The 27,840-nt window shown below is 43.8% G+C and overlaps 1 protein-coding gene across 6 annotated transcripts in view; it reads right to left on the bottom strand.

Annotated features, from left to right (window-relative positions):
- Positions 1–27,840, bottom strand: part of CC2D2A (coiled-coil and C2 domain containing 2A) — a 131,191-nt gene that overhangs the window by 12,003 nt on the left and 91,348 nt on the right. For 5 of the 6 annotated variants that reach the window (XM_024993645.2, XM_024993647.2, XM_024993646.2 and 2 more), the window contains 10 exons: positions 24,192–24,359; positions 21,238–21,343; positions 20,765–20,874; positions 19,749–19,845; positions 18,202–18,300; positions 13,910–14,086; positions 8,655–8,858; positions 4,948–5,037; positions 3,042–3,155; positions 494–628 (listed from right to left, as the gene is read on the bottom strand). In XM_024993645.2, coding sequence (XP_024849413.1) covers positions 494–628; positions 3,042–3,155; positions 4,948–5,037; positions 8,655–8,858; positions 13,910–14,086; positions 18,202–18,300; positions 19,749–19,845; positions 20,765–20,874; positions 21,238–21,343; positions 24,192–24,359 — 1,300 coding nt within the window. The remainder of the gene's footprint in view (positions 1–493; positions 629–3,041; positions 3,156–4,947; positions 5,038–8,654; positions 8,859–13,909; positions 14,087–18,201; positions 18,301–19,748; positions 19,846–20,764; positions 20,875–21,237; positions 21,344–24,191; positions 24,360–27,840) is intronic. The other variant, XM_024993649.2, reaches the window with a different exon arrangement.

Genomic DNA, 27,840 nt, shown 5'->3' with positions numbered 1-27,840 from the left:
CTCAATAATTAATTGAGTGTGAAAAGTAAAAGTGATAGTTTCTCAGTCACGTCTGACTCTTTGCAACCCCATGGACTGTAGCTCGCCAGACTCCTCATTCCATGGAAGTCTCCAGCCAAGAATACTGGAATGGTTTGCCGTGCCTTTCTCCAGGGGATCTCCCCGACCCAGAGATCAAAACTGGATCTCCTACATTACAGGCTGATTCTTTACTGTCTGAGCTACCAGGTCCAGTACAACTCAATGGACATGAACTTGAGCAAAGTCCAGGAGATAGTGGAGGAAGAAGGAGCCTGACGTGCTGCAGTACATGGGGTTGCAAAGAGCTGGACATGACTTAGCGACTGAACAGCAACAATTTTATATATATATATATATACACACACACACATATATATGTAAATTTTCTGGCACACAAATATTATTAAAATTAATAGGTCAGTTAAAAAAAATAGTCAACCAACCATATTTCAGAGGAAATGGTAATACTTACATTATCAGGACCTATTAAGCAGCTCACACTTTTTAAGGGGCAGAAAGTATCAAATTGTCCATAAAAATGCCCACTGCAGGGGTTCCATATTAAATAGTGACTTTGTTCCCGAGTTAGCACATAGGCGGTTGGACCCTGAAAGAAAACAGCCATTAAGCCAATTTCCAATTAATTATGCAATTAGGGCCAAGAGGAGTTTGTACAGACAGTTCATTATTTTAGTTGGACATCTAATTTCTAAACCCCATGGCTAATGGTGAAAATTAGTTTGAAGTTCTAGATTATGTTGAATTAATAAAATCAAAAGTTTACTCTTGCATAATTCTTGCCCCTTCAACTACTTCAGTATGGTGACCAAATAGGGATGGTCATGTTACTGAACTAATGTATCTTGTTTTTAAAAGTTAAATGGGATACATATATTTTCAAATTTTTTTGATATAATTGGCATACAGTGCTGTGTAAGTCTAAGGAGTCCAACATAACTTACTTACATCATCAAATGGTGGCCACAATACGTTTAGTGAACATCCATCATCTCATATAGATGTCTTTAAATAGACAAGAAAAAATTTTTTTTCTTGTGATGAGAACCCTTAAGATTTACTCTCTTAACAGTTTTCATTTACAATGTACAGCAATGTGAATTATCTTTAGTATATTGTACATTGCATCCTGAGAACTTGTTTTATAACTGGAGGTTTGTACCCTTTGATTATCTTATCTAATTCTAACTCCCCAGTCCCCTGCCTCTGGTAGCCACAAATCTGATCTCTTTTCTTTGAGTTTGTTTGTTTTGGAGTATAATTGACCTACAACACTATGTTAATTCCTGGTAAACAATATAGTGATTTGATATTTCTGTACATTTCAAAATGATCATTGTGATGTCTGGTTATCATCTGTTAGACATTACATAATTGTTAACTATATTTCCCACACTATACATTTCACGATGAGTAGCTGTAACTCATTTATTTTGTAACTGAAAGTTTGTACTGAACCCTCCTCACATATTTCTCTCCTCGCCACTGTCCACCCCCCAACCCCTGGCAATCACCTGCGTTTTTTGCTGTATCTATGATTCTGTTTCTGTTTCATTATTTTGTTAATTTACTTTGGCTTTTAGATTCCACATTACATTATTTGTCTTTCTCTGACTTATTCCACTTAGCATAGTACCCTCTAGGTCCATCCATGGTGTTGAAAATGGCAAGATATCTTAAGATTGGCTGAAGCATGATTATTGATGGAAATAAATAGTAACTGGGTTTTCTTTTTAGAGTGAGCAAGCTTGCCTTTTAAGTATTCAGAAGGCTGATTATATCTGAATAATACTTTTAATTCCTGTTTAGAAGGAAAATTCGAAACAGAATTTGAAAATTCCTATTTCTAATACAGGGATTGATATGTGATACACTTTTATAATTATGTAAACGAATAGAAAGTACTATGAAAGGATACTTCTGAACTCTTGACGGTTGAGTATACCCGAGGAGGGGTGGGCTTGGGAGTGAAAACTTGCAGAGGGATGTTAACTTTTTATTCAGAATACTCGTGCATTATTAGACCCTCCTTTTACAGTGTGCATTTATTCATTCGTTTATTTCTTGTGTGATTTCACTGATGCTCACTCTAGGCTTCTGGGGAAGGTGGGGTAGAAATTATCATCCCAACTTTCTTTATATGAAGCTCAGAGTTGTGAAGCAAATCGTTTAGAGTCATGCAGCTTGTGAGGAGTGGGCAGAGCCTTGGACCCGGGCCTGGGGACTTCCTAGTCCTGTACTCTTTTCCCGGTTCCAGGCTCTCTGGAAGACAGAGACTGAAAATGACTTAGGGTTCAGTTGTGACCTTGCCTGTCTAGCAGCAGCCTGTGATGTCTAGTCACCAAGGATTCCCAGAGCCTGGGAGCCTGTTTTCTGAAACACTTTTAAGTTAAGCTGCTTTAATCCATGAGACTTTTTAAAATTTGTACCCTCAAACTACCCCCAACCTGCCCCCAGTTTAGGGGTATTTGCAGTGGGCTGGGGAAACAGATTTTAGTAGTCTCTATTTCCCGTCTAATAAAAATAACAGAGACACCAGTACATGGCATGAACATTCTTCTCTTTGCCCCTGTGGTTATCTGCCTTGTTCTGCTTCGCATGCCAGCCTAACAGCAACTGCTTGTGGAAGAAGCAGGCATGAAAGGATCTCTACCCCGGCCACACTTCTTCAGATCCTTTCATTCCTCAGCATGAATAACACTCGATAGCTGAGGGAATCAGAACTCTTCATAAGATGGGCAGGAGGGCAGAGCCAGGTGGGGGTGATGGGTGGAGAAGGGCTCAGATTTGCCCAGAACATCCTCAAACGTATAGGGCTCAAGTACCCCGAAAACCCTGTCATGTCTCATCACTGGTTCTCTCTCCCTACTGTGGCTTCTCTGGGCTACTTTCTTTGCAGCTCCAAGAACTGCTATGAAAATAAGTCCTGCCCATGACCTGGAACATAACAGCACCATGTTAGACAATGACCTTCTCAGAGAGAGCCAGCCTAATGGTCCTACCTCGGGAATAGCATTGCCCGTCACCAGCCAGGCCTTCTTTCCCATGGAGAGGAAGTAATTGCATAGTAAAACTGCGTGTTCTTCTTCATCTCCTGCCAGGAGATCGAGAAATTGCTGAACAAAAGGAAAGAAAAATTATGTTCATTGGCTGCTTCACTCTAGACGGGCTGTATAGGATTTTTAAAAGACACTCTTAAAACTAGTGGTTTAAAAGATAAGATATATTGTTTAAAAAAACACCCAATTTTAGTTGGACATGGTGTTTTCTCTGACATTTCAATGACATGAATTTCTAGAATCGATTGTGGGGTGGGGTCAGGGAGATAAATTTCAAAGTTTCAGTTTTCATGTTGAACTTATATATGATAGCCCTCTATGTGGAGAAGGCAATGGCACCCCACTCCAGTACTCTTGCCTGGAAAATCCCATGGGCGGAGGAGCCTGGTAGGCTGTGGTCCATGGGGTCACTAACAGTCGGACATGACTGAGTGACTTCACTTTCACTTTTCACTTTCATGCATTGGAGAAGGAAATGGCAACCCACTCCAGTGTTCTTGCCTGGAGAATCCCAGGGACGGGGGAGCCTGGTGGGCTGCCGTCTATGGGGTCGCAGAGTCGGACACGACTGAAGTGACTTAGCAGTAGCAGTATGTGCTAACACTTTCTTTTTAAAGACTTTATTTTCTAGAGCAGTTTTAGCTTCACAGCAACGCTGGAAAGAAGCTACAGATATTTCCCATGTTTTCTTGTTCCCACACATGCACATCATCAACATCCCCAACCAGAGCGGGACACGTGTTAGAGCTGATAAACCCACACTGACACCATAATCACCTAAAGAGCATAGTTTACATACAGGGCTCCCTCTTGGTGTTGTGCGTTCTGTGAGTTTGACGAATCGGTCATTGTGGTATCATGTGGTGTGTTTTCATTGCCCTGGAAATCCTCTGTGCTCTGCCTGTTCACATCCTGACCTCCCATCCCAGCGCCACACTGTTTTTTAAGCACACCGCATGAGTCAGTTCACTGGATCCTGGAATAAACCTTTGAAGGCCATACTCTCATCTTCCCATTTTACAGATGAGGAAGTGGAGGCACAGAGAGATGAAGCAATACCTAGGAAGTGGAAAGCTTGTCTGGCTCTAGAGCACATAGCTCTTCTATTCATTGTATGTCTTCTTTTAAATATCTTAAGGTTGTGAAATTTTATCTCTAAAATTGTCAACACTGTGTTTCTAAAATATATTGGGGAACAAATAATTCAAAGTGTACTTCAGTTTCTTCCTTTTAGAGCTATTCTTCGAAGGGAGTTGTATATCACAGTTCAACTTTATGCCAACACAGTACCTGAGATCCAGAAGCCAAATGAATACCAGTGATAATACATGTTTATACCATTGAAGACTCATTCCGAAGTTTATGTAGCTAGCATACATTGATTGTAAGTTCCAAGAGGTCAGAGGCCATGTTTCTTCTGCTCATAGCCTGAACTCTGTATAGTGTCTGACATGTGTCAGGGAACGAAGAAATACTTACTACATGAATAATGACATGCCTTAAGAGGCCCCCATAAATTAAGGAATATGCAATTTCCAATGTAATATAAAATGTGATTTTGATTATTTTATGAATAAAACTTTGGGGGGACAAATCAGCATTAAGACATCTGAAGTAGTGTGTGTATATGCACAAATAATTAGTTTTTGCATAACTCCTGAAGTGTGGGTAGATTGAACCAGGAAGAAAAAAGTATTTCAGAATGAATGTAGTTCATTCTGTTAAACAGATGGCCATGTAGACTTTTATAATGACTAACTTTTATAATTTTAAATGTTGCATTTAAAATTAAGCAAGCCATTTACTGATATTCCATGAAGCCAGCACATCTGTGAGGAAGAATACTTACATCCGAAGTGCTCCACAGGTCACAGACACCAGCAAAGGAGACCGTGTCGGGCAAGAAAGGAATCAGAGACACGTATCGGGCCACCAGTTCCTGTTTAAACAAAATTAGCTGTAACTGTTTTCCCAAGACCATAGAAAGCTGGATCCTGTACCTCATTTCTTGCAAGAAAATTTCATGTATCACAGACATTTATGTGAACAAAATGAATCCTCACAAGTGCTAACTAAGTGTTGTGTTAATAGTATCTCGTTTAATCCTCTCCAAACATCCCGAGGAAGACTATTGCTATTATCCATCTTTTACAGATGAAGAAAGCCTTTTACAGAAGGCTCTTGTGTGTCTTTGAAATGTCCTCGTCTTCTTTTTCCTTTCCCCTTACTGTTAGAACTCTCCAGGATCGTCTTTTATTTTCCTGAGCACCCGTTTCTCTAGTAAGTCCTGGTTCTGTTTAGATAGCTGTTGTTCAGTCGCTAAGTCGTGTCCAACTCTATGCATTTAGATGGAGAACAGTGGTATTTAGAAACCAAGGCTGGTGCATCGCTGTGGTTGCCATTCATATTTCTGTAATTTCTAAGGAGGACGAACATCTTTTTATATGCTTATTGGCCCTTCATGTTTCTACTTCTGTGACTTTGTATTTAAGTATTTTGTATATTTTCAAGTTTATGTGTAGTTTTTAAAAAATATATTTTAGTTACTATTCTTTGGTCTATTATATGACTTCCCTGGTGGCTCAGCTATAAACACCCTCTCGCGACTGTGGCTTGTCTTTTCATTTCCTTTGTGCTGTTCTTTTGTTAGACTCAGGTTCTCAGTCGTAATGTGGTCAAGTTTATGCTTTCTCTTTATAGTCAGTGCTTTTTTCTGGCTTGTTTAATGATCTTCCTATATCAGGTCTTATGGATAAAAATGCCTTTCATATGTAAGTTCTCAGTCTATCTGTTGAATGGTGTGAAGCAGGAATTGATGTTTATCTTTTTTCCATATGTAAAATCAGTGATCCCACTACAGTTTATGTAATAGTTTTTCCTTTACTAATTTCCAGTGCCAGCTTTGTCATACATCAGGTTTGAGTGGGTCATATTTGTGTAGCTCTATTCTGGATTTTTAAATTCTCTTTTTTTATCTGTGTGTCAGTACGATTTTACCTTAGTGACTATATGACATGGTAGATCTTCCCACTGAGCTCTTCTTACTCTGCAGGATTATTTTGCTATTTTTGGCTCTTTGCACTGCTGTATAAATATTAGAATCAGTGTGTCAAGTTCCACTACAAAGTGTTTTAAAAATCTAGCTGTACAGTCTGTGTTTTAACTGGAAAGTTTAATCCCTTCACTTTGATTGTGATTACTGGTAAATATTTAGACTATTTCTACTACCTTATTCTGTGCTTTTTATTTTTCACACTTTTTCAGTGTTTTTTCCCCTTCTCACTCTCTTTACTCCATTTTGTTATTTTATCTTCTGCTAGTTTGGAAGTTATACCCAATTTTTAAGATTCTTTTAAGTTGTTAATCTAGAAATTTCAATTTGAATATTTAACTTGAACTCTAAAGTTGGGCTTTCCTGGTAGCTCAGATTGTAAAGTGTATGCCTGCAATGCAGGAGACCTGGGTTCAATCCCTGGGTTGGGAAGATTCCCTGGAGAAGGGAACGGCAACCCACTCCAGTACTCTTGCCTGGAAAATCCCATGAATGGAGGAGCCTCATAGGCAACAGTTCATGGTGTAGCAAAGAGTCGGACATGACTGAGCGACTTCACTTTCACTTTCTTTCTAAAGTTAAAAACATTTATCTTTGCCCTTGGAAAATATAGGGCATTAAAATGGTCTCATCAATCCGTCCTGACATATATACATGTTTTTCAGGATTTTTGTTTTATCTTGATTTTTCAACCACACAGGTTTTATATTATTTCTATGAAGACAATGCTTGTTGAAAGTGAAAGAAAGTGTCAGTCGCTCAGTGATGTCTGACTCTTTCCAACATGGGCTATAGCCTACCAGGCTGCTCTGTCCACGGGATCCTCCAGGCAAGAATACTGGAGTGGGTAGCCGTTTCCTTCTCCAGGGCATCTTCCCGACCTAGGATCGAACCCAGGTCTCCTGCATTGCAGGTGGATTCTTTACTGTCTGAGCCACCTGCTGCTACTGCTAAGTCGCTTCAGTCATGTCCGACTCTGTGCAACCCCATAGACGGCAGCCCACCAGGCTCCCCCATCCCTGGGATTCTCCAGGCGAGAACACTGGAGTGGGTTGCCATTTCCTTCTCCAATGCATGAAAGTGAAAAATCAAAGTGAAGTCGCTCAGTCATGTCCGACTCTTCGCAACCCCATGGACTGCAGCCCACCAGGCCCCTCCATCCATGGGATTTTCCAGGCAAGAGTACTGGAGTGGGGTGCCACCACTTGTTGAATTCTACACAGATTTCCTGTTTTCTTTACCTGTCATTATGTGTTGCATCTAGGATTTTCTGAGAGCCTTCCTTCTCTGTCCCTAAATTGCTATATTAATAACTCACTAGCAGGGGTTACTGTCTTACAATCCACTCTCCAAAGACAGTTAAGAGTTACAGTGTTCAATTAAGAATAGCCTGTTCAAGACTTTGTATGATTTTAATACCTTTATATCATGAAAGTTTTGTACCTGGTCGTATATCCCTGGATATGTTCCAGTGTCTCCTGGTTTACAGTCTACGGGAACTTGAATAGCATTTGTATCCTACTGTTGTGTGAAAATTGTATAAATCTTAATTACCTTGAATTGGTTCATTGTGCTTTTCAGGTCTACTATATCCTTCTACGTCTCTATATATTCATTCTATTAATTTTTGAGAGTTTGATACTGAAACTCCAACTAAAAATCTTAATGTATCTACTTAAAAAAATAATTGTAATATATAGTGGAACTACATGGTCTGTATTTTCCAAGTCTCCTATAAATGTATTATCATATTTTAATAATTTGAAAAAATTTAAAAAGAAGTTAAAAAAAAAAAGACGGTGCAACATGTTTATGTATAAAATAAATAAGCTGGAAAGGATAAAAAGAGTAGTCTATTCAACACACAGTTCTGTTCATTTGAGACTCTGATAGGTGTGGTTCTTTACAGGCAGAGAACGATGCGCATTTAACAGCCTGGTAGGGATGTGCTTTGTGGAGATGTCCTAAATGCTGTACTCATGGGGAGCGTCTTCCAGGTGTTAATTTTCCAGCACCCAGTGTAATGTCAGGGCCACAGTAAGCACTCAATAATTAATGAATTCACTGAACGAATGGAGCAAGGGTTATTATCCTTGCTGGTACCTTCAGACTTCTGTAAGGAAAGTAAGCCTCGTGGTACTAAAAAAAATCTTAATCATTAATCACTAATGTTCTTGACATAGTTACTATCCTAAGTACCATGAAATATGATAATTAAGAGGGTAACATACTGAACTTTGGGCTTCCCTAGTGGCTCAGATGGTAAAGAATCTGCCTGCAATGCGGGAGACCTGGGTTTGATCCTTAGGTTGGGAAGATCTCCTGGAGAAGAGAATGGCTACCCATTCTGGTATTCTGGCCCAGAGAATTCCATGGACAGAGGAGCCTGGCAGGCTACATAGAGTCCATGGGGCCACAAAGCGTCAGACACAACTGAGCGACTTTCACATACTGAATTTTAAAACCTTTTAAGCGCCGATACTGATTCGCTATGAAATGCTTACCGCTGTTGCTTGGGGGTTGTTGGGGTAAGCATCAAGGAGCTCCTGAGGAGGGTTTAAAGGCTTGAGATAACGAGTGACGAAGACGGTCTTCCCGCTAACGTCAACCACTGTGGTGAGGCACTGCCGGTTGGGAAACTTCAAGGCACACTCAGCTCGAAACTTCTCTGTTGCTTGAAGCAATTTCTCATCTTCCTGGGAATCAAACTTCAAAAGGAAAGATGTGTATGATTACAGGAGATATGGTGGAACCTGTTCGGATCCCACAGTCAACGTGGACTCAACATGTGCTTCAGGAGGTGTGATTCGGTGACCCCCCCTTAACAACACTGTCATGCCCTGGTGTTCCTGAAGCCTTATTTAATTGTATTTATAATCTAAAAATCAGATGGACTCATTAAAAATGACTCATTAAAAATTCAATGACATTGAAAGGAGATCAAACCAGGCAATCCTAAAAGAAGTCAATCCTGGATATTCATTGGAAAGACTGATGCTGAAGCTGAAGCTCCAATACTTTGGTCACCTGATGCAAAGAGCTGACTCATTGGAAAAGACCCTGATGCTGGGAAAGATTGAAGGCAGGAGGAGGAGGGGGCAGCACAGGATGAGATGGTTAGAGAGCATCACTGACTCAATGGACATGGTTTGAGCAAATCCTGGGAGATAGTGAAGGACAGCGAAGCCTGGCGTTCTGAAGTCCAGGTGTCGCAAAGAGTCAGACACAACTCAGTGACTGAACAACAGCAAGAAAGTAGTCATTAGGCATACAGCCATATGGAAAGTATTAGATTAATAAAGCAACACATAAAAGTTAAGCTATGATGTACTGATTCTGATTGATGAGTCCAAGCAATAGTTTTATGTGTATTTTGATGTTGGTGTTAGAGGGACTCAGAAACCTAATGTCTCAAGTGCAAAGCTAAAGCAGCTCATGTTAAAAGGACAACATGTATAAGTATATATCCATGCATCTGTGCTCAGTTGCGCCAGCTCTTTGACCCCATGGACTGCAGCCCGCCAGGCTCCTCTGTCCATGGCATTTCCCAGGCAAGAACACTGGAGTCGGTTGCCATTTCTTTCTCCAGGGGATCTTCCCGACCTGGGATCGAACTCGCATCTCCTGCATTGGCAGGCAGCTTCTTTACTGCTTAGCCACTGGGAAGCAACAAGTATATATGGATGTGTTAAAAGGTTTTAATCCATAGCCAATGTAATAAATAACAGTAATGAGCCTGAAGTAGAAGGAAGCAGAACTAGAAATGTGAAGGATATAATACTTAAACATTTATAAAATACTTTAAAAAGTGGTTCTCTGATCCAAGCTGAGCCAAATCTCAGCCTTTTTAGTAACTCAAGCAGATGAAACAGATTTCACTTGTCTCTGGACATATGGTGTCATATTTCCTTAAAGGCATTGCTAAAAAGTAGCATGAATAAAGCAGATATTTAAGTGTTCTTATAAGATTTTTGTTGTTTAGTATAAAAATTTATGTATGGTTGATTACTTACTTTGACAAACACAAATTTTACTAGAAAGTCAACTTTTAAGTAAGGTTTACATTCCTGGCAGTGCTTGAAAGTTGGTTTTTTGTTTTGTTTTGTTTTTTGTTTTTTTAGTAGGGAAATACCTCCAGACATCCCCTTCATACTTTTTATTTATTTTAGCATTTAAAGCTGCTGACATATTTGATTACACTGTCTCCCTCACAGAACAGGACTCCTGAAGTCAGGGATTTTGTTTTGATCTAGTTTTTTTTTTTTAATCTTCAGTATTGAGGGTACTAGCCAGCACATGGTAAAGTGTTTAATAAGTGTTACCAAATGAATGAATGAGAGCACAGATAACATCCCATTACTATTTTATGACTTTTAATAGGACCTAGAATATAAAATTGTTCTTTTTTTATTCCATAAGTTATGGCTTTAAAAAATTTTTTAATTGGAGGATAATTGTTTAACAATATTGTGTTGGTTTCTGCTCTACAACAACATGAATCAGCCATAAGTATACACATATCCCCTCCCTCATGAGCTTGGATTGTTCTTGACTTCTCTTATATTGGAGCTGAACTGTGGTTCCTGTTTCTAATTTGATGGCTGTACTCTAAGAAGTTGGGGGGAGATAGGATGGAGGCATCTCCAAAAACCTCCTGGGTATTCTCACAAGACGTCCACTTACATCTGAATCTTAACATTGTCATTACACCATCATCATTATGACCACGTATTCAGCACAGTGCCAAGACTTGGTAGCTACCAAATAGGTGTCATGATGAATTTATAAGTAAATGAAAAAAAGTGAGCTTATAAAACTTCAGTATGGGTGTGTCACAGATGCTTAGGGTAGAAATAATCATAACCTTAAAGAGACAGAGAATTATGAAACAAGGGTGATGTGAAAAAAAGCACCCTTTTGAATTCATCCCTGCTTCCTTTAAACTGATTAGTTTATATATTTATCCATCTATCCAATTATTAAAAATATTTGCTGAAAGTCTAAAGGGTTTGAGGCAGTCTGGATAAGTGTATATAAGGCAGACCCCTCAAGAAACTTCTAGTCTAGTTCAGTTCTGTTCAGTTCAGTCGCTCAGTCGTATCCAACTCTTTGCGACCCCATGAACCGTAGCACGCCAGGCCTCCCTGTCCATTACCAACTCCCGGAGTCCACCCAAACCCATATCCATTGAGTCGGTGATGCCATCCAACCATCTCATCCTCTGTTGTCCCTTCTCCTCCTGCCCTCAATCTTTCCCAGCATCAGGGTCTTTTCCAATGAGTCATCTCTTCGAATCAGGTGGCCAAAGTATTGGAGTTTCAGTTTCAACATCAGTCCTTCCAATGAACACCCAGGACTGATTTCGTTTAGGATGGACTGGTTGGATCTCCTTGCAGTCCAAGGGACTCTCAAGAGTCTTCTCCAATACCACACTTCAAAACCATCAATTCTTGGGCGCTCAGCTTTCTTTATAGTCCAACTCTCACATACATACATGACCACTGGAAAAACCATAGCCTTGACTAGACGAACCTTTGTTGGCAAAGTAATGTCTCTGCTTTTGAATATGCTGTTTAGGTTGGTCATAACTTTTCTTCCAAGGAGTAAGCTAGTCTAGAGGAGACCATTAATAAGGAATCAGGGGCTTAAAATACTAATACTTGACCAGAGATCCTATAGGGATAGACACTGTGTGCCAGGGAGGCATTAGAGAGAGGCACCTATAGGCACTGTCCAGAGAGAACAGTGAAAATCTGGCATCAGCACTGACTGTTGGCATTCTAGATTGAAACAAGTATGTACTGGGTTGGCCAAAAAGTTAGTTTGGGTTTTCTTTTTTTTTTTTTCGTTTGGGTTTTCTGTAAGCTGTTATGGTAAAACATGAATGAACATTTCCGCCAACTCAATATAAAACTTTTCCTACCACGTAGACCTGAATATCTGCTGTGCATTTTGACTCCATGGCCAGTGCTTCCTGGGAGCAGGGCCCATGTCTGAGTCATTTTGTGTTCTTCTCTGCACCAAGCATGCATAAGGTAAACGTTTAACAGGTATCTCATAATGGTCGTTAATACCTGTTTAAATTACCAGAATTACCATTTAATGGGCTGAAGCAGTAATTTAAGGAGCAGTATGCTAAACTGGTGAGGGTTTCCCTGGTTTCTCAGTGGTAAAGAATCCGCTTGCTAGTGCAGGAGACACAGGTTCGATCCCTGGGTTGGGAAGATGCCCTGGAGAAGAAAATGGCAACCTGCCCCAGTATTCTTGCTGGAGAATTCCATGGACAGAGGAGTCTGGCAGGCTACAGTCCATGGAGCTGCAAAAGAGTCGGACATGCCTGAGCAACTAAACAACAACAAATGCTGAGTTGGTCATCTGAGAAGTGCCAGGCGAAAGCCAAATGCTAAAAGGATTGGGGTTATTTATTATAAAACAAAGGTAGAATCAACAAATTCACAGTTGATTCAGCATGAAATTTGGAAGATTCTTAACTGGCTCAATTCCTTAACTTTTGGTTAATGTGAATATTTACAGAAAACTGAATGTTTTCTTTTTTTTTTTTTCTCCCCCTCTCTTTGACTACCTATACTGTGGCAGCTCCACTGGCCAGAAATAAGTGTCATAGCCACGCTGCTTCTGTAAGAAGCAGGTCATGGGTTTTATGGGCTTGCAAACAGTGGAAGTGGCTCCCAGTATGCAGGTGACATTCTGACATGTGACTTCCAGATTCAGAGCTAAATAAGAATCTTTCTGACAAGATGACATGGGCCCAGAGGCAAGACTAGACAGGAACTGCAGACGTCTGTAGTTCCAGGCCAAGGGATTACACATACATTAGGACCCAGCAGCTTCTATAACGAGGCAGAGGACAGAAGCAGGTGACGGAAGCTCAATAACCACTGACTGATGAACAGCAAAACAAAATACATGGTACCTTTTTAAGCATGTCACCCATCTATCAGAGGCAAGAAAGGAAAAGCAAAATAAGAGGAAGACTTCATTAACAGAAATCATCTACTTTAGGACACTTTCGTTTTTACCGACACAAAGTAGGGATGTTAAAATAAGAGTTTCAGGAGTTACTACTGATTTTCTTAGACCATTCCATGAGTAAATCACTTAAGAAAAATCGCATGGTATGGCTCAGCGTGGGATGATGGTGGAGGGAAGACTAATCTGCTAATCCTGGCAGTTGCTGTTGAGCGGAAAAACAATTCCAGGTTATGGTCCCTACTGTTTAGGGCAAGACCCTCTCTCTCCTGAAAGACCTGCAGGGGCTCCCTGAGGGCTCGTTTCTGCTGCTGTGTGTTTAGGACGCCCGGGTCCTGTCAAGGCACAAGGAGCGGCCGAGTTTGCATTTCAGAGGGGTTTTCGTAAGCCCGCATTTTGGAGGTCTAAGAGAAATGCCACCTGCAGCCACAGTGGGGCAGTGAAAAGCCACTGAAGGCAGCAGCTGACAGCTTAGATAGGCTCATTTTAAGGAAGGAAGGCCACGGGGCTCTTAAAACTCCTGCAGTAGGAGGTCAGTTGCCTGGGAAGAATGCCCAGTGCAAAGGGCCCTCTGGTTTTCGGCCTGTCGGCCCCAGTCATAGTCTGCTCTCTCCCCGTTTGGAAGCTCCCCTCTGAATGTAATAATAGATGCTCAAGAAAGGAAACCTCTGCTTATCTGTTCAGTCTAATTTTACGAAAGCATAGCCTAGCAAGCCTCTCTCACGTTTCATCTGCATCTCATATGGGATTCCGGAGACTACACAGTTACCTTTTCTCGAACCGACTCCCCAGGAACTAGCTGAGGCTCCAAGGTAATAAACAGGGTGATGTAAGAGCCTTCACTCAGGCTTCGGACAGAGTCAAAACCCCGGTCCATCATCATGCTTCGCTCCTTACTGTAGCCCAGGAGCACTGGGGGAATATCGATCTTAAACGTTCCATCGATCTGTGAAGAAAATACAACTAGGAAGCATCCTGGTGAGAGAGAGTGAGAGTGGTCATGTGTGGATGTGAGAGCTGGACTAAAGAAAGCTGAGCACAGAAGAAGTGATGCTTCTAAACTGTGGTGTTGGAGAAGACTCTTGAGAGTCCCTTGGACTGCAAGGCGATCCAACCAGTCCATCCTAAAGGAAATCAGTCCTCAATATTCATTGGAAGGACTGGTGCTGAAGCAGAAACTGCAATACTTAGGCTACCTGATGCGAAGAGCTGACTCACTGGAGAAGACCCTGATGCTGGGAAAGATTGAAGGCGGGAGGAGAAGGGGACGATAGAGGATGAGATGGTTGGATGGCATCGACTTGACGGGCTTGAGTTTGATCAAGATCCAGAGGTTGGTGATAGACAGGGAGGCCTGGTGTGCTGCAGTCCATGGGGTCACAAAGAGTCAGACATGACTGAGCAACTGAACTGAACTGAAGCATCCTGGTGATTTTCCAACAGAAGTTCAAAGGCAAGTCAGCTCCCCATGACGTGATGAATTCAGTAGAAACTGCTCAGACTGGTATTCAGGGCGCACCCGTCTCTCTAGACTTGTCTTCTTACGCCCCGTCAGCAAGGCTGTCTCTCTCCCTGCCTGCTGTGCTTGGCTCAGCAGAGCGTGTACTAGTTGTGCAGGCTGATACCCACACTAGGTGGTCGTTCTTCAGTGGCTCAGTCATGTCCCACTCTTTTTGACCCCATGGACTGCAGCTCGCCAGGCTTCCCTGTCCTTCGCCATCTCCCTGAGCTCACTCAAACTCATGTACACTGAGTCAGTGATGCCGTCCAACCACCTCATCCTCTGCTGTCCCCTCTCCTCCTGCCTTTAGTCTTTCCCACACTAGGTTGCCTGGGTTCAAATCCTGGGTTAAACCCCAAGTGACTCAACTTGTGCATTTGTAAAAAGGAAACAATAATAGTACCTACTTTGTAGGGTCATTATGTGTGTTGAGTGGATTAATAGATGCAAAACACTAAGAAAAATGCCCGGCCCATGGCAAGTGTTAGCTGGCAGCCAGCCCCCTTTGCTGGGATGCCCAGCTCCGTGTCTCCACATTTTAGAATTTGAATCATTTTTCAAGGCTCAGGTCAGATGCTATCTCCTTCATGGTTTGTTTTGTCATCTCCGCCAGCCTCACAGGTAGCTTGCTTCTTTCATTTATCGCACTGACACATTCTGCCAGGCTTTGCTGTGTGCATATTTACCGTATACTTTTAGATTACTGTTCTCTGCACACAGAATCTGCGTTGTGTTTCCCTTTGTGTCACCCTTCTCCGACAGGTAGCAGTGTTTGGTGTGCATACACAGGAGGCTGGATGCAGGCTCAATGAATTACAAGCCACTTACATAAAACGACCTAACTTACACAGACGTTCAAAAAGGCAGAACTTTTTACACCTTTGTAGTCAAAACAATCAAGTTTACAAAAGACTGTCTGGTGCCACAAAACTACTCAGGGCTAGAATTTTAGACTCACAGATTTTCAAAGAATCCAATTTTTATTTCAGTCTTTTGCGACATTTATTTCTCAGAACAAAGACAGAAAGAACTGAAGCTTTCAGTGACTATGCCCTCTAGAGAGGAATGAAATAAGCTCTTATTTATTTTCCTCCTTGCTTTGGTGGGTCTTCCCTGGTGGCTCAGTCAGTAAAGAGTTTGCCTGCAATGCGGGAGACCCAGGTTCGATCCCTGGGTCGGGAAGATCCCTTGGAGAAGGAAACGGCAACCCACTCCAGTATTCTCGCCTGGAGAATCCCACGGACAGAGGAGCCTGGTGGGCTACAGTCCATGGGGTCACAGAGAGTCAGATACAACTGAGTGACTAACACTTACCTGGGAGCTTCCCTAAAGCCTGAACCAGGCAGATGGGAGGATGCAGGGGGAGGAAGAGTGTAAACACAGAGCTGTATAAACTTCAGCTGAAACAGCAGATGAGCCAGGAGGCAGTGGCACCATCTCCAAGTAGCTGAAGTGTAGGAACTTAAGACAGAGCTTCTCACCCTGGGCACTGTCGGTTGGGACTGATAGCTCTGTGGGAGGCAGGCCTGGGCCCTGCGGGGCATTTGCAGCTTTCCCGGCCTCAGTGCACTAGGTGCCAGTTACGCCCCTCCTAGTGCATGCGTGCGTGCTTGGTGGCTCAGTCGTGTCTGACTCTGCGACCTCATGGACTGTAGCCCACCAGGCTCCTCTGTCCATGGAATTTTCCAGGCAAGAATACTGGTGTGGGTTGCCAGTTCCGCCTCCAGGGGATCTTCCCGACCCAGGGATGGAACCTGCATTTCCTGCGTTGGCAGCCAGATTCTTTACCACTGAGCCACCTGGGATGCCCAAGTTCCTCCCTGGACCCATTACTCATAGATCTTGGTTTGCTGCCACACAAAATGAACAGAATTCTGATGCAGTAATAATAATAGAAATAAATGGGCCACCAGGGACGCCCAATAATAATAGTAATAATTGTATTTATCAGGACCATATCATATAGCTAGTTTGTCACCTTAATTAAACCTCACGACTCAATCGGCAAAACAAGTCTGTGGCAAAGAATCTGCCTGCCGATGCAGAAGATGTGGGTTCGATCCCTGCGTCGGGAACATCCCCTGGAGAAAGAAATGGCAACCCACTCTAGTATTCTTGCTTGGAGAATCCCAGAGACAGAGAGCCCTGGTGGGCTACAGTACATAGGGTCGCAGAGAGTCAGACTTAGCGGCTAGGCAGCAACAACAGGGAGGAACTTGGCTCACGGCACAGTTCAAAGAAGAAACTGATGACAGAGCGACTGGAAGGAGAGCAGGCTTCCCTAGAAGCCAGTGAGGTGCTTACTTTAGGGGACTCAACCAGAGTGTGGTTGTTACCAGAATACAGAAAAGCAGTTTACTCTTTTATCGGGAAGAGCTTTGGAGGAACTACTTCTGAGTACCCTTCCTCGTGTGATGCCACATAACATGGGAAGTAGGATTTGCAAAATGATGTGCTCTTTAAATTCTATTTTTCATTTCAAATCTAGTCCAAGAGGAAAGTACTGTAGAGTATCTGGCAAGCATAAAACTGCGGCACCACCTACAGACAGTCCCTTTGGTCTAGGGAAGACTGCAATGCTAAACGATTCCTGATATTCCAACCAATTCAAGCCTCTCAGACTGGAGTTTTGTTCTGGGTCTTGCCCGAGGCTCTGACAGAGGCAGCATTTGTTCCACGCGGCCATCACCTGTGGAATTACACTGTTTCCTCTGGAGCTGTGTGAGATTAGCATGACTTTGCCTCAAAGCTCCCTGTTGCTATGGATTTAATACTGGGGTGTTAATGCCATTTCAAAACCTTTAACTGTCCCAGATTAGAGTTGCTCTGCCATTCAAGAATTGTTAACCTGATGGATCCTCTTACACAAAATTGTTAAACTCTGAAGAACGGTACTTAGTTGAGCGAGTCAACCGATGTTCATTTCTGAAATAGTGAGGACTCTGGAAACATGAATGCACTTAATTAAAGGGGCCATCAGCTGGCCTGATTGTTTTCTTCAGGTTATTCTCAGGCATCTGTCCACCCGACTCCAGTCATTCTTGACAAGTTTCTACTTTGTCCTACCTTCTTCACGTCTATTTAAGTGTTAAAAAAAACTATCAGATTGGAAAAGCAGCACGTGAACTACTAATCGTCAGGAAGATAGGTGTTTTAGTAAGTCATGCAAATATGACAGATCAGTGGCTTTACACAGTGATATTTATCTTTCCAATAGTGGCCTTGCGTGTCGGTCCTCTCAGGGTTAAGGGTGCTCCTGCTCAGTCGCTGAATCGTATCCGACTGACTCTGGGGCCCCACAGACTGTAGCCCACCAGACTCCTCTGTCCATGGGATTTCCTAGGCAAGAATACTGGAGTGGGTTGCCATTTCCTCCTCCAGGGGATCTTCCCGACCCAGGGATCGAGCCCCCATCTCCTGCATTGGCAGGTGGATTCTTTACTACTAAGCCACCAAGGAAGCCCCAGTGTTAAGGGTATACCTCCACAAAGAAAGCTGTACCAGAAAAGCTGGATAGAGCAGTTCCCCACTGCCATGGAATTCTGACTTCAGACGCTTACCCTTGCTTGGAAATATATCGTGCTGAACGGAATTTTCACACACCCCAGCCAGTGTCTCTCAATACGAGTGTGGATTCCACTTCCTCTTTCACGGTCGTCCTAAAGGAGGGGTGGGAAGTCATAATTGTTTAACAACTCCAGACAGTCATTTAATAAGTAACTCGACAGCAGGAAAGCAGCAGGATTTTAGCTGAAAGCACAGTAGGTTTAGGTTAAACAGATATAAGTCACATTCTTGTTGAGACACTTAATAGTTATGTAAAAACCAGGAAAGTCATTTAACCTCTCTGGACCTCAGTTTCCTCATCAATAAATTGGGAGTTTAACGGTCTACTTTGGGGACTTCCCTGGTGGTTCAGTGGGTATGATTCTGCACTTCCAATACAGGGGGCCCAGGTTCAATCCCTGGTCAGGGGACTAGCTCCCACATGCCACAGCTAAGACCCAGTGTGGCCAACTGAATAAATTAATATTTTAAAAAAGAAAAAACAAAACAACAAGAAAAATGATAATCTATTTCATGGGTTATTTTAGAATTAAGACAGTGTGCTTAGAAAGAGCTAAGGCAATGTGCTAATAAAGAATTAGCACAATTCCTGGATCATAGCAGACACTCAGATTGAAAACAAAAGGGCTGGTTCTCAGGCTTCCCTGGTGGCGCAGTGGTTAAGAACCTGCCTGCCAGTGCAGGAGACACGGGTTTGATCTCTGGTCCTGGAAGATCCCGCATGCCTTGGCGCAACTAAGCCCACGCGCCCTGGAGCCGGTGAACAGAAACAAGAGAAGCCACAGCAGTAAGACCTCGCACTGCAGCTAGAGAAAGCCCTCAGAGAAGCAAAGACCCAGCCCAGCCACAGACAAATAAATACAATTATTGTTTTAAAAAAGCTGTTTCTCTTCCTCCCTCCTCCCGTTCCTCATTCATACATGTCAGGTTTCAAACATCCCGAATTTGGGGACCTATGGTACTGAGGGCAGGCTGCCCCCAGACCTGCCAGAGTGGCAGATTGGTTATTTTGAATTCAAGTTATTTGAAAAACAGCTGGTGTAAGAACACCCAGACCCTCCTTTGTCTCCAGTCTCCAGAAAGCAGGAAATACCCCACCCCCCCTCCCCCACCCCAACCCGAGGAAAGGTACCTTCCCTGCATCTTGCGTAGAGAGACACCTTTTCACCAGAGAGGGACTCCAAGGCCAGGGAGGCTGCATAAATGCACCTTGTTAGCCTTTACTAATTTACCACATTGAATCCAAACGTCCTTATCTCGTCAACTCCTCACATCTTTATCATTTCTTTGTCTAAAAAGTATAAAAGCTATCTGCCTTGGTCACTTCCTAGATACTATATCTATGAGACTTCTGTATGCACAAAATTAAAAGTTGGTTTCCTTCCCCCCTGTTAATCTATCTTGTGTCAGCTTAATTATCAGACCAGCTAACAGACCCCACAAGAATAAGGGGAAAATTTCTCCTCCCTGACAGGCCTTGCACGGCGGGTAGAGGATATGAAAACAAGTACAGACATCTTCCTCAAAAACGTGAGCTCACCTCCAAGACGTCATACAGCACTTCATCGAAGATGTTGATGAACACGTCGTCTTTCACTGACTGCAGGCTGCCGGTGCTATAATCCCCGTTGGGGGCCCTGCAGATGCGCACCACGATCAGAGAACACGAAAGAAGCAAAAGAGAAATAGTGAGCACTCCAATGTCCAAACAGGAATATGAGCAAAGAAATGAGGACTAACGGCAGTTCTTTCAGTTAAAGGGTTTCTCCAGCACGGGGATCCTACAGTGTGGTTTGTTGTTTCATCTCTAAGTCCTGTCCGACTCTTTGTGACCTCATGGACTGCAGCCTGCCTGGCTCCTCTGTCCATGTGGTTTCCCAGGCAAGAATGCTGGAGTGGGTTGCCAATTCCTCCTCCAGGGCATCTTCCCCACCCGGGGATTGAAGCCGTGTCTCCTGCATTGGCTGGCGAGTTCTTTACCACTGAGCCAACAGGGAAGCCCAGTCACTTTTCCTGCCAATTAACCAAGGCCGAGGTGAGGTTCATCTGCTACATCAGCTGCTCTGAGTTTTGCCAGGCCTGGCCAGAGCAGCCCTCTCCGTGGCATGGCTCCAAACCGGGCCACTGCATCTGCTTGGTTGAGCGTTGGCCTTGAACTTTGCTCATTCTTTTTTGCTTATACTATGTAGAAAAGTGGTATCTATTTCTCTCTCTTTCTTTTTTTTTTCTCCTGTTTGTCTTCTGACTTAACTAGTTCTGTTTCCAAGGTGACTCAGTTGGTAAAGAAACAACCTAAAATGCAGGAGACCACCTGCAATGAAGGAGATTTGGGTTTGAAATTACTTAAGGCTCCCAGAGCTGGAGAGATAGGGAAAAAAAAAAAATCAGTGTAGGGCCTATGGGGTCAAGGGAGTGGAAAGCTTGGGCTCTGAGGAACCAGAGCCTGGAGTTGAGTGGGGTATCCTAACAATGAACCCACATTTCAAAAGCTGGACATTTCCCATTTTCTTCCCCCCTTGATTGGAACCACTTGTGATATGAGAAAAATATGCCTACCTAAATGGAAGTTCAAGTTCTTCATTCCAGCTGGGATTTGGTCCTTCTGCTGTAGTGGTATGGCAGATTGTTCGCTGAAATGAAACTTCTACAAAAGGACGTACTAAAACCTTTAAAAAAAAAAAAAAAAAAGAACATGTACAGTTTCTGTTTAGCTAGATTTTTTGTTATTGGTTTGTTTCAGTTTAGGATTGAAACCCTTTTCAGCTCACTAAATCCCGAGCAGAAACTGGAAGTTTGGAAGTTTATGCATATACTTTTAATAAATTTCTATACTATTTTTTTTTAATCAAGAGAAAACAGTCTGTAACACTTAGTAGAATTATTTTGTTCTGAGCAGAGGAAAAACATGATTCTAAATAGTATATTTTCAAAGAAAATGAGACAGAAAATGGATTATGAACTTTCTAGGCAATTCTTAAAAACATAAGGGGCAAGATTCTAACCAGAGAGCCAGCACTTGGGTATCTCACCTGGCCGAGGGGGTAGTCGGCGCTGTGGGCTGGGCTGTGTGTTGTCGGGGAAGCAGCGTGCTTTTCAGTGAAGGTCCTTGAAGATCTTGATGTCTGGTGGAATTTACTAGGAGGGAAAAATGAACAGAAGAAATAAATGACAGGGAAAGTCTAATTATGTTACTGAGCAGATGGTTTCTCCAAAGATGTTTGGTGCTGATAGTTATCCTGGCAGACATTCTTGCAAAGCTTGTTGACGCTTTAGAAGTCTTTTCATATGCTCTGGTCCTCCCTACTCACCTAGTGACTACCAGAACCTTTCCAACGTCCTTCCTTAGGTCTGCATGTCTGGCTGGAATAGAAGAAGAGACCTTTTCTCTCTACGGTCTCGTGGGTGCCTTTCCCCCATAATTGAGAGCATCAATCCCTTTCAGGTAGCAGAATCCTGAGCCTCCTAACCAGCCTGCCCTGCCTCCATCCAATTCAGGTCCTCTTTCTCTGTATGTTTTTTGAAACTTCATACTCCAGGAAGCTTGAGCTACACATCCCAGGTAAGATCTCTCTCTCTGGGCCTGCCAGGCATCACTGGCAAAAGTTGGTCAGTGATTCCTAGCTCGAGTTAGGATCTACGAGTCTTGTCCTCTTTCCCTTTTGAATTGCCATTCATAAAGGAAGAAATGAAGGTCATGTCCAGAGATCCTCTCCCAGACTCCTTCCCCCTCATCCCAACAACCCACTTGCATATTTGTTTTGAATTTTCTGGTGTATCTAGTATTTCACATTCAGTGGCAAAGTACACCTTATCTCTTTCCACCAGACTGTCTTACCTTTTCACAGAAAGGGTTTCAGACAAACTACGAGACAAGGAAAGTGGAACATTTAACTCAACAGCTACCAGAGAAAACCTTTTTCCTGTTTGGAACACTGTCAATTGCATTATTACACAAACATCTGTTTAGTACCTCCTGTACTTTAGCAATCTGTTAGACTCTGGGGCTGCAAAGGCCAATAAGATACACTTTAGCTTAGACTAGATAAACAAAGAGTCATAATATAGTGGGGTATGTGTTAGACTGGAGGGCATGGGATATAAGAGAGCAGAGAGAGTACTGAAAATCCTATTTAGTTTAGTTTTAAGGGGAGAGGGCTAAGATTTGGGTGGATTTAGTGCAAGAATTGGTATCTGAGCTGACTTGATGAGTCTACACTAAATGTAAAACAATAGGATCAATTATGCTTCTTTGTAATGATTTGAATGAAATCGTTTAAATCTTAAAAAACTTAACAGAAATAAAAAATAATACCTATTGCCTATTCATTAAAAAATAACAAAAACAGCTTTTCACCCCACAGTTGAGCTTTAATGCGATCAAGATGAAAAGGCTGGGATGTGGCTTGGGGAAGCAATGCTATGGCACAGATTCAAAGCTTAGAGAGACATTCACAAAACAAAATGTGACCAAACTCTGGGAATAGTTGGTGATGATCGGATGTTCTGTGATGGGTAGATGAGTTAGAAGAAAAAAAGGAGGGCAAAATAATAGGGGGGGTGGGAGTGGATAGATCATTTAAAAGGAAGAACCTAGGGAGGAAAGAGGCCCAGGCTAGAACAGGGGACTTCTGTAATCAGACGGCTGGAGGCCCTTGGGCAAGCCACGACAAGCTCTTCACTTCCATTCGCCCTTTTGTAAAATGGAGACAGTAATAGTAGTGAGAAGTAAGTGAAATCATAGATACGGAAGTGCCTGGGGTAGTGCCTAGAACACTGTGAATGTACCGTAAGGTATAGCCTCCCTCATCACACTGGTAAGGCCACCAGCAAAGAGGAGTAATTCTTGTTCCTTCTGTCTCTGTTCTCCAAGGGGCTAAGAAATTTAAGCTCACCTTACTTATAGTTGGGTTTCCCTGGTGGCTCAGACAGTAAAAGAATCTGCCTGCAATGCAGGTGACCCGGGTTTGATCCCTGGGTCAGGAAGATCCCCTGGAGAAGGGAATGGCAACCCACCCCAGTATTCTAGCCTGGAGAATCCCATGGACAGAGGAGCCTGGTGGGCTACAGCCCATGGGGTCACAGACTCAGACACAATGAATCGATTAACACTTCCTTATGGCTGAGGAGTCCCCATTGCCCCAGTGTATGAAATACAGTGGGTGTAATTCCTTTCTCTGGGCAGATAAAAAAGAAGCCACAGTTTTGTGCTCACAGCACATGTTTCGGAGTCTAGAATATGCACCTTTGGGGTATCTTCCCAGCTCTCACCCACTTCTCTGAGGACTGTCCCCCGTCTTCAGGGCTGGTCCCTGTGAACCCGCCCCTGACTGTAGGTAACTAGATGTGGCTCAGCACCCGACCTGGGCTAGGACCTTTTGGGGAGCTGATGACTGGGGGTGGAACCATCGAGGATGAATCACTTCCATCACACAAAGAGTGAAGCAAATTCACACGGAAGCAAGAGAGACAAAGGGCCTTTGAAGATGCCAGCTTAATCTTAGGTCTCCCACGTGGTTCCACCACATCTGCTGTCCTCTTGTTCCGTGAGATATAGCCAACAAAGCCCCTCTTTACCTTAAATCGACTGATTTGGTTCTGTTGTGCTGTGCTGTGCACAGTTGCTCAGTCATGTCTGACTCTCTGTAGTCCCATGGACTGTAGCCCACCAGGCTCCTCTGTCCATGGGATTCTCTAGGCAAGAAGACAGGAGTGGGTTGCCATGACCTCTCCAGGGGACATTCCAGAGCCAGGAATCGAACCCGCGTCTCTTGCATTGGCAGGCAGGTTCCTTACCTCTAGGGCCACCTTGGTTCTGTTACTTGGAACTAATGGGGCCCCGACATCATCAAGAACACCCACCCTCACCCCCATCCCTCCCCTCAGCCCCCACAGAGCAACAACTCTGTTGATGATGAGAGTGAACACACTGTGAAGAGGTGGGGTCCTGCAGCTCCCACCCCAGGCCGGCTTGGAGGGCTCTCACCTTGCCGTCGGCTTCCTCACCGGAATGTCGTAAGCCCGGATGATGTTCACCAGCAGCTTTATGTCTCCGTCGGACAGGTTTTGGGCTGTCACCTTCTTCCGGCCTTTTCTCCTCGGCCTCAGTGGTCGCTTTTGCTCTGCCAGCTTGAAAAGGCTCAGGCCCAAAATGCTAATGATTACAGAACAGAGTTAGGACTCTAGGGGAAAGAAAGACTGGGGAAGTTCACGAGACACCTTCCCACACTCTGCCCCAAGGTCCCTCATGGGCCCCCGAAAAACTCTTTGTCTCTTTGAGGAGGGGTGGGAATTGTCAAAAGATTCTCCCAAGATGGGGGAGATCTACTGCGTAGATGATGAACGTATATTTTAGCAGCTTCTGATCCGAGGCAGATAACTCAGGTTCTGGGCCCCGCCCTGCACCTCCTGCTTGCCCTCTGCCTTGTTCATCCCGCAGCCCCTCAAACGTGGCCTGAGCTTGCCAACTGTCCACTTTTGCTCCTGCCAATCCTGCAACACCCAATGCTTCCTTCCACCTTCCTCGTTGACCCTCTTCACCTCAGTTCTACCGCTTTTCAGGGCCAGTATTTCCAGGCCAGTGCATCCTGCTCACCTTGGGCAAATCATTTCACCTCTTGCTGTCTCTGTTTCATCATCTGTAAAATGGAATATTAATACCTACCTCTTGGGGTTATTGAGAGGACTAAGCGAGGCACGTACACAGAGCCCCTGGGTACGGGTCTAGCATTAGCAGATGCCCTAACACAGTGACTGTTGGGATGATGACAGTGGTCACGATGCCACGGTGATTCTGCTGGAGAAAGGAGGGGATGGAGATAGGAGGAAGGCAGGGGAGGGGGGCCAGGGGGATCTCTCTACCTCTCTATGTCTCTGCCTGTCACTGAGATGACACCCATGAACACTTCCTGGAAGGTGAAAGCAACACAATCTATGAATGAGAAGGGCCAGGGAACAGCGAGTTTAATTCTGCCCCAGAGACTAAAGAGAGCACAGTGGACACTTCGTATCGGGAAGCTGATGTGAATGGCTAAGCCCGACAGCCACAGAGCAATGCCAGCTGGGCAGAGCTGGCCTCAGGCTGGCAACGCTCACGCGGTTCTTCTCTGTGAGTACGGAAGAGCTGGCTGGACTGGAGCCCTCCTTCCAAGAGGCACGTGCCAGCCCAGGGAGATGACTCCCAAGGGACTCCCAGGGCCCGTGGTTCCGTGAGCCCCCCAGGGCCTTCTAAGGGAGCACAGAGGAGCTCCCGTTTACCAGCACCGCTACGGTTCAAGCAGAGTGTGAGGGGCCTTACGTATACTCTTTCTAATCCTTACAAGGGTGTTACCCCATTTTTCATATGAAGAAACTGGAGGCTCTGAGAGGTGATAGAATTTGCTGGAGGCTCCTAAATAGAAGGAGAGGGAGCTGAGGTTCAAGCTCAGATCACCCTGACTTGACAGCCCAACTTTTTCTTTGAATATCTGCACATATCTTTTCATTAACTCATTTGGGACAAGAATAAGCGCATTATATAACAATGTGATGTAAAATTTGTGAAAAAATAACTATCTTTCCCAAAACCAAGAGTGTGAGGAGAGTGACACTATTTTACATTTTTGCAAATGTCTTTTTTGGTTTTACCGTACATTTTAATTTTAGAATTTTAGTGAGATACAGTTGATATATAACACTGTATAAGTTCAAGGTATACAGTAGATGTGTTTGATACATTAACACATGGCATTATGGTTACCACCGTAGGCAGCATTAGCCAACACCTCTATCTATCACTTTAAGTAATTATTGTTTTTTTTTGTGTGTGTGTGTGGTGTGAACAATTAATATACAGTCTCTTAGCACCCTTGAAGTTTATATTGTTGACGATAATCACTATGCTGTACATTAGATCTCCAGGACTTATTTATCTACTGGTTGCAGGCTTATACCCTTCTACCCTTAAATATCCCCCCAATCCCCCTGCCCCTAGCCCTGTGTGACCAACAGTCTAGTCTCTGTTCTTATTAGTTTGGCTCTTTTAGATTCCACATATGTGAGAATCCCAGAGATCTTCTCTTTCTCTGACTCATCCTATTTAACAGAATGCCCTCAAAAGTCCATCCACACTGACACAAATTATAGCCCATCTTTTTAATCACTCTGCCAGGATGCCTGCCTAACCCAGACTTGGGAACCTCAGAGAAAAACCTTTGCCAGGAGGTTGTAACAAAGCACATCGCTTCTTTCCTCAATACTTGCTCCCTCCCCGAGGAATATCTCCTGTCACAAGACTTAGCTGTCCCCATAGTCAGCATGAGAACATCATGGTGGCTGGAACCATTATATACAGAAATATCTTAATCTAAAGCCAAGAACAAACCAAAATGAAAAGAAGAAAGAACATACCCTGAGCCTTCAGAACTTAATGCAGAAAAGTAAAGCAGAAAAAAGAAAAAGAAAGAAAAGAAATGGAAAACAGCATGAAAAATCATCATCTAAAGTGTAATTTTCATGATTGAAAAAGAAAACAGTCAATGATTGGACTGTGGGCCTGGAATGGAGAGGACTTCCCTGGTGGCTCAGATGGTAAAGTGTCTGCCTACAATGCGGGAGACCTGGGTTCAATCCCTGGGTCGGGAAGATCTCCTGGAGAAGGAAATGGCAACCCACTCCAGTATTCTTGCCTGGAAAATCCCATGGACGGTGGAGCCTGGTAGGCTATAGTCCATGGGGTTGCAAAGAGTCGGATATGACTGAGCAACTTCACTTTCACTTTGCATGAATTTTCTGTGGGCACAGCCTCCCTTCTGTATGAGGATGGAGGCAAAGCCAGGAAAAGGGGCTCCCATGGATTGCACCAGTTTTTTGTCTCCTTGCCAGCTGGGTGGCAGAGAGGAAGTCCATGCGTAGGAAATAACCTTTTCAGGAGACCATCTGTTGTGTCCAATAACTTTGCGACATATGTCCAAAGACTTTTTGTGAGTTTGCACAAAAACTCTTTGCAACCCTGTGGATTATACACTCCATAGAATTCTCCAGGCCAGAATACTGGAGTGGGTAGCCTTTCCCTTCTCCAGGGGATCTTCCCAACCCAGGGATCAAACCCAGGTCTCCCACATTTCAGGCAGATTCTTTACCAGCTGAGCCACCAGGGAAGCCCTTTCAGGAGACCAGGAGATTTAACCACAGGAAGGGTCATGAAGTCAATGGACTGTGCAAGCCCACCAATATAGAAAGTTCTCTTTCATCTTTCATGCATCCGCCTCGACTTGAGACCATTTGAGAATTATTTTAAATGACAGGGAGACGATTTAGCAAACAAATAGAGTCAATTCCCAACTTCTATGAAAATATCCATTTTCCCCTGCTGCCCACCTGTTACCAAACACAGGGCAGCTCTGTGCCTCCCAGCGGCAGTGCTGGAACCAGGCCTCTCCCTGACACTCAGAATCTCAGCGGGATAATTCTCGACCACCCCACTGCCCTGTGACGGGGGAGTGAGGGAGACCTTGGCCCAGGGAGGTGATGAAGGCAGGAGGACGATGTGCTGGAAAGGATGCTGTCACATTTCACGTGACTGGAATGAGAAGATAGCCAAGGCTGGGGAAGTGCCCTTGGGGGTGGTGGGAGGTGAGATGGGGTCCACTGGAATG

Source organism: Bos taurus, chromosome 6, assembly GCF_002263795.3.
Source record: "Bos taurus isolate L1 Dominette 01449 registration number 42190680 breed Hereford chromosome 6, ARS-UCD2.0, whole genome shotgun sequence".
Taxonomy (NCBI): domain Eukaryota; kingdom Metazoa; phylum Chordata; class Mammalia; order Artiodactyla; family Bovidae; genus Bos; species Bos taurus.
This window is presented reverse-complemented; position numbering and strand designations above follow the sequence as displayed.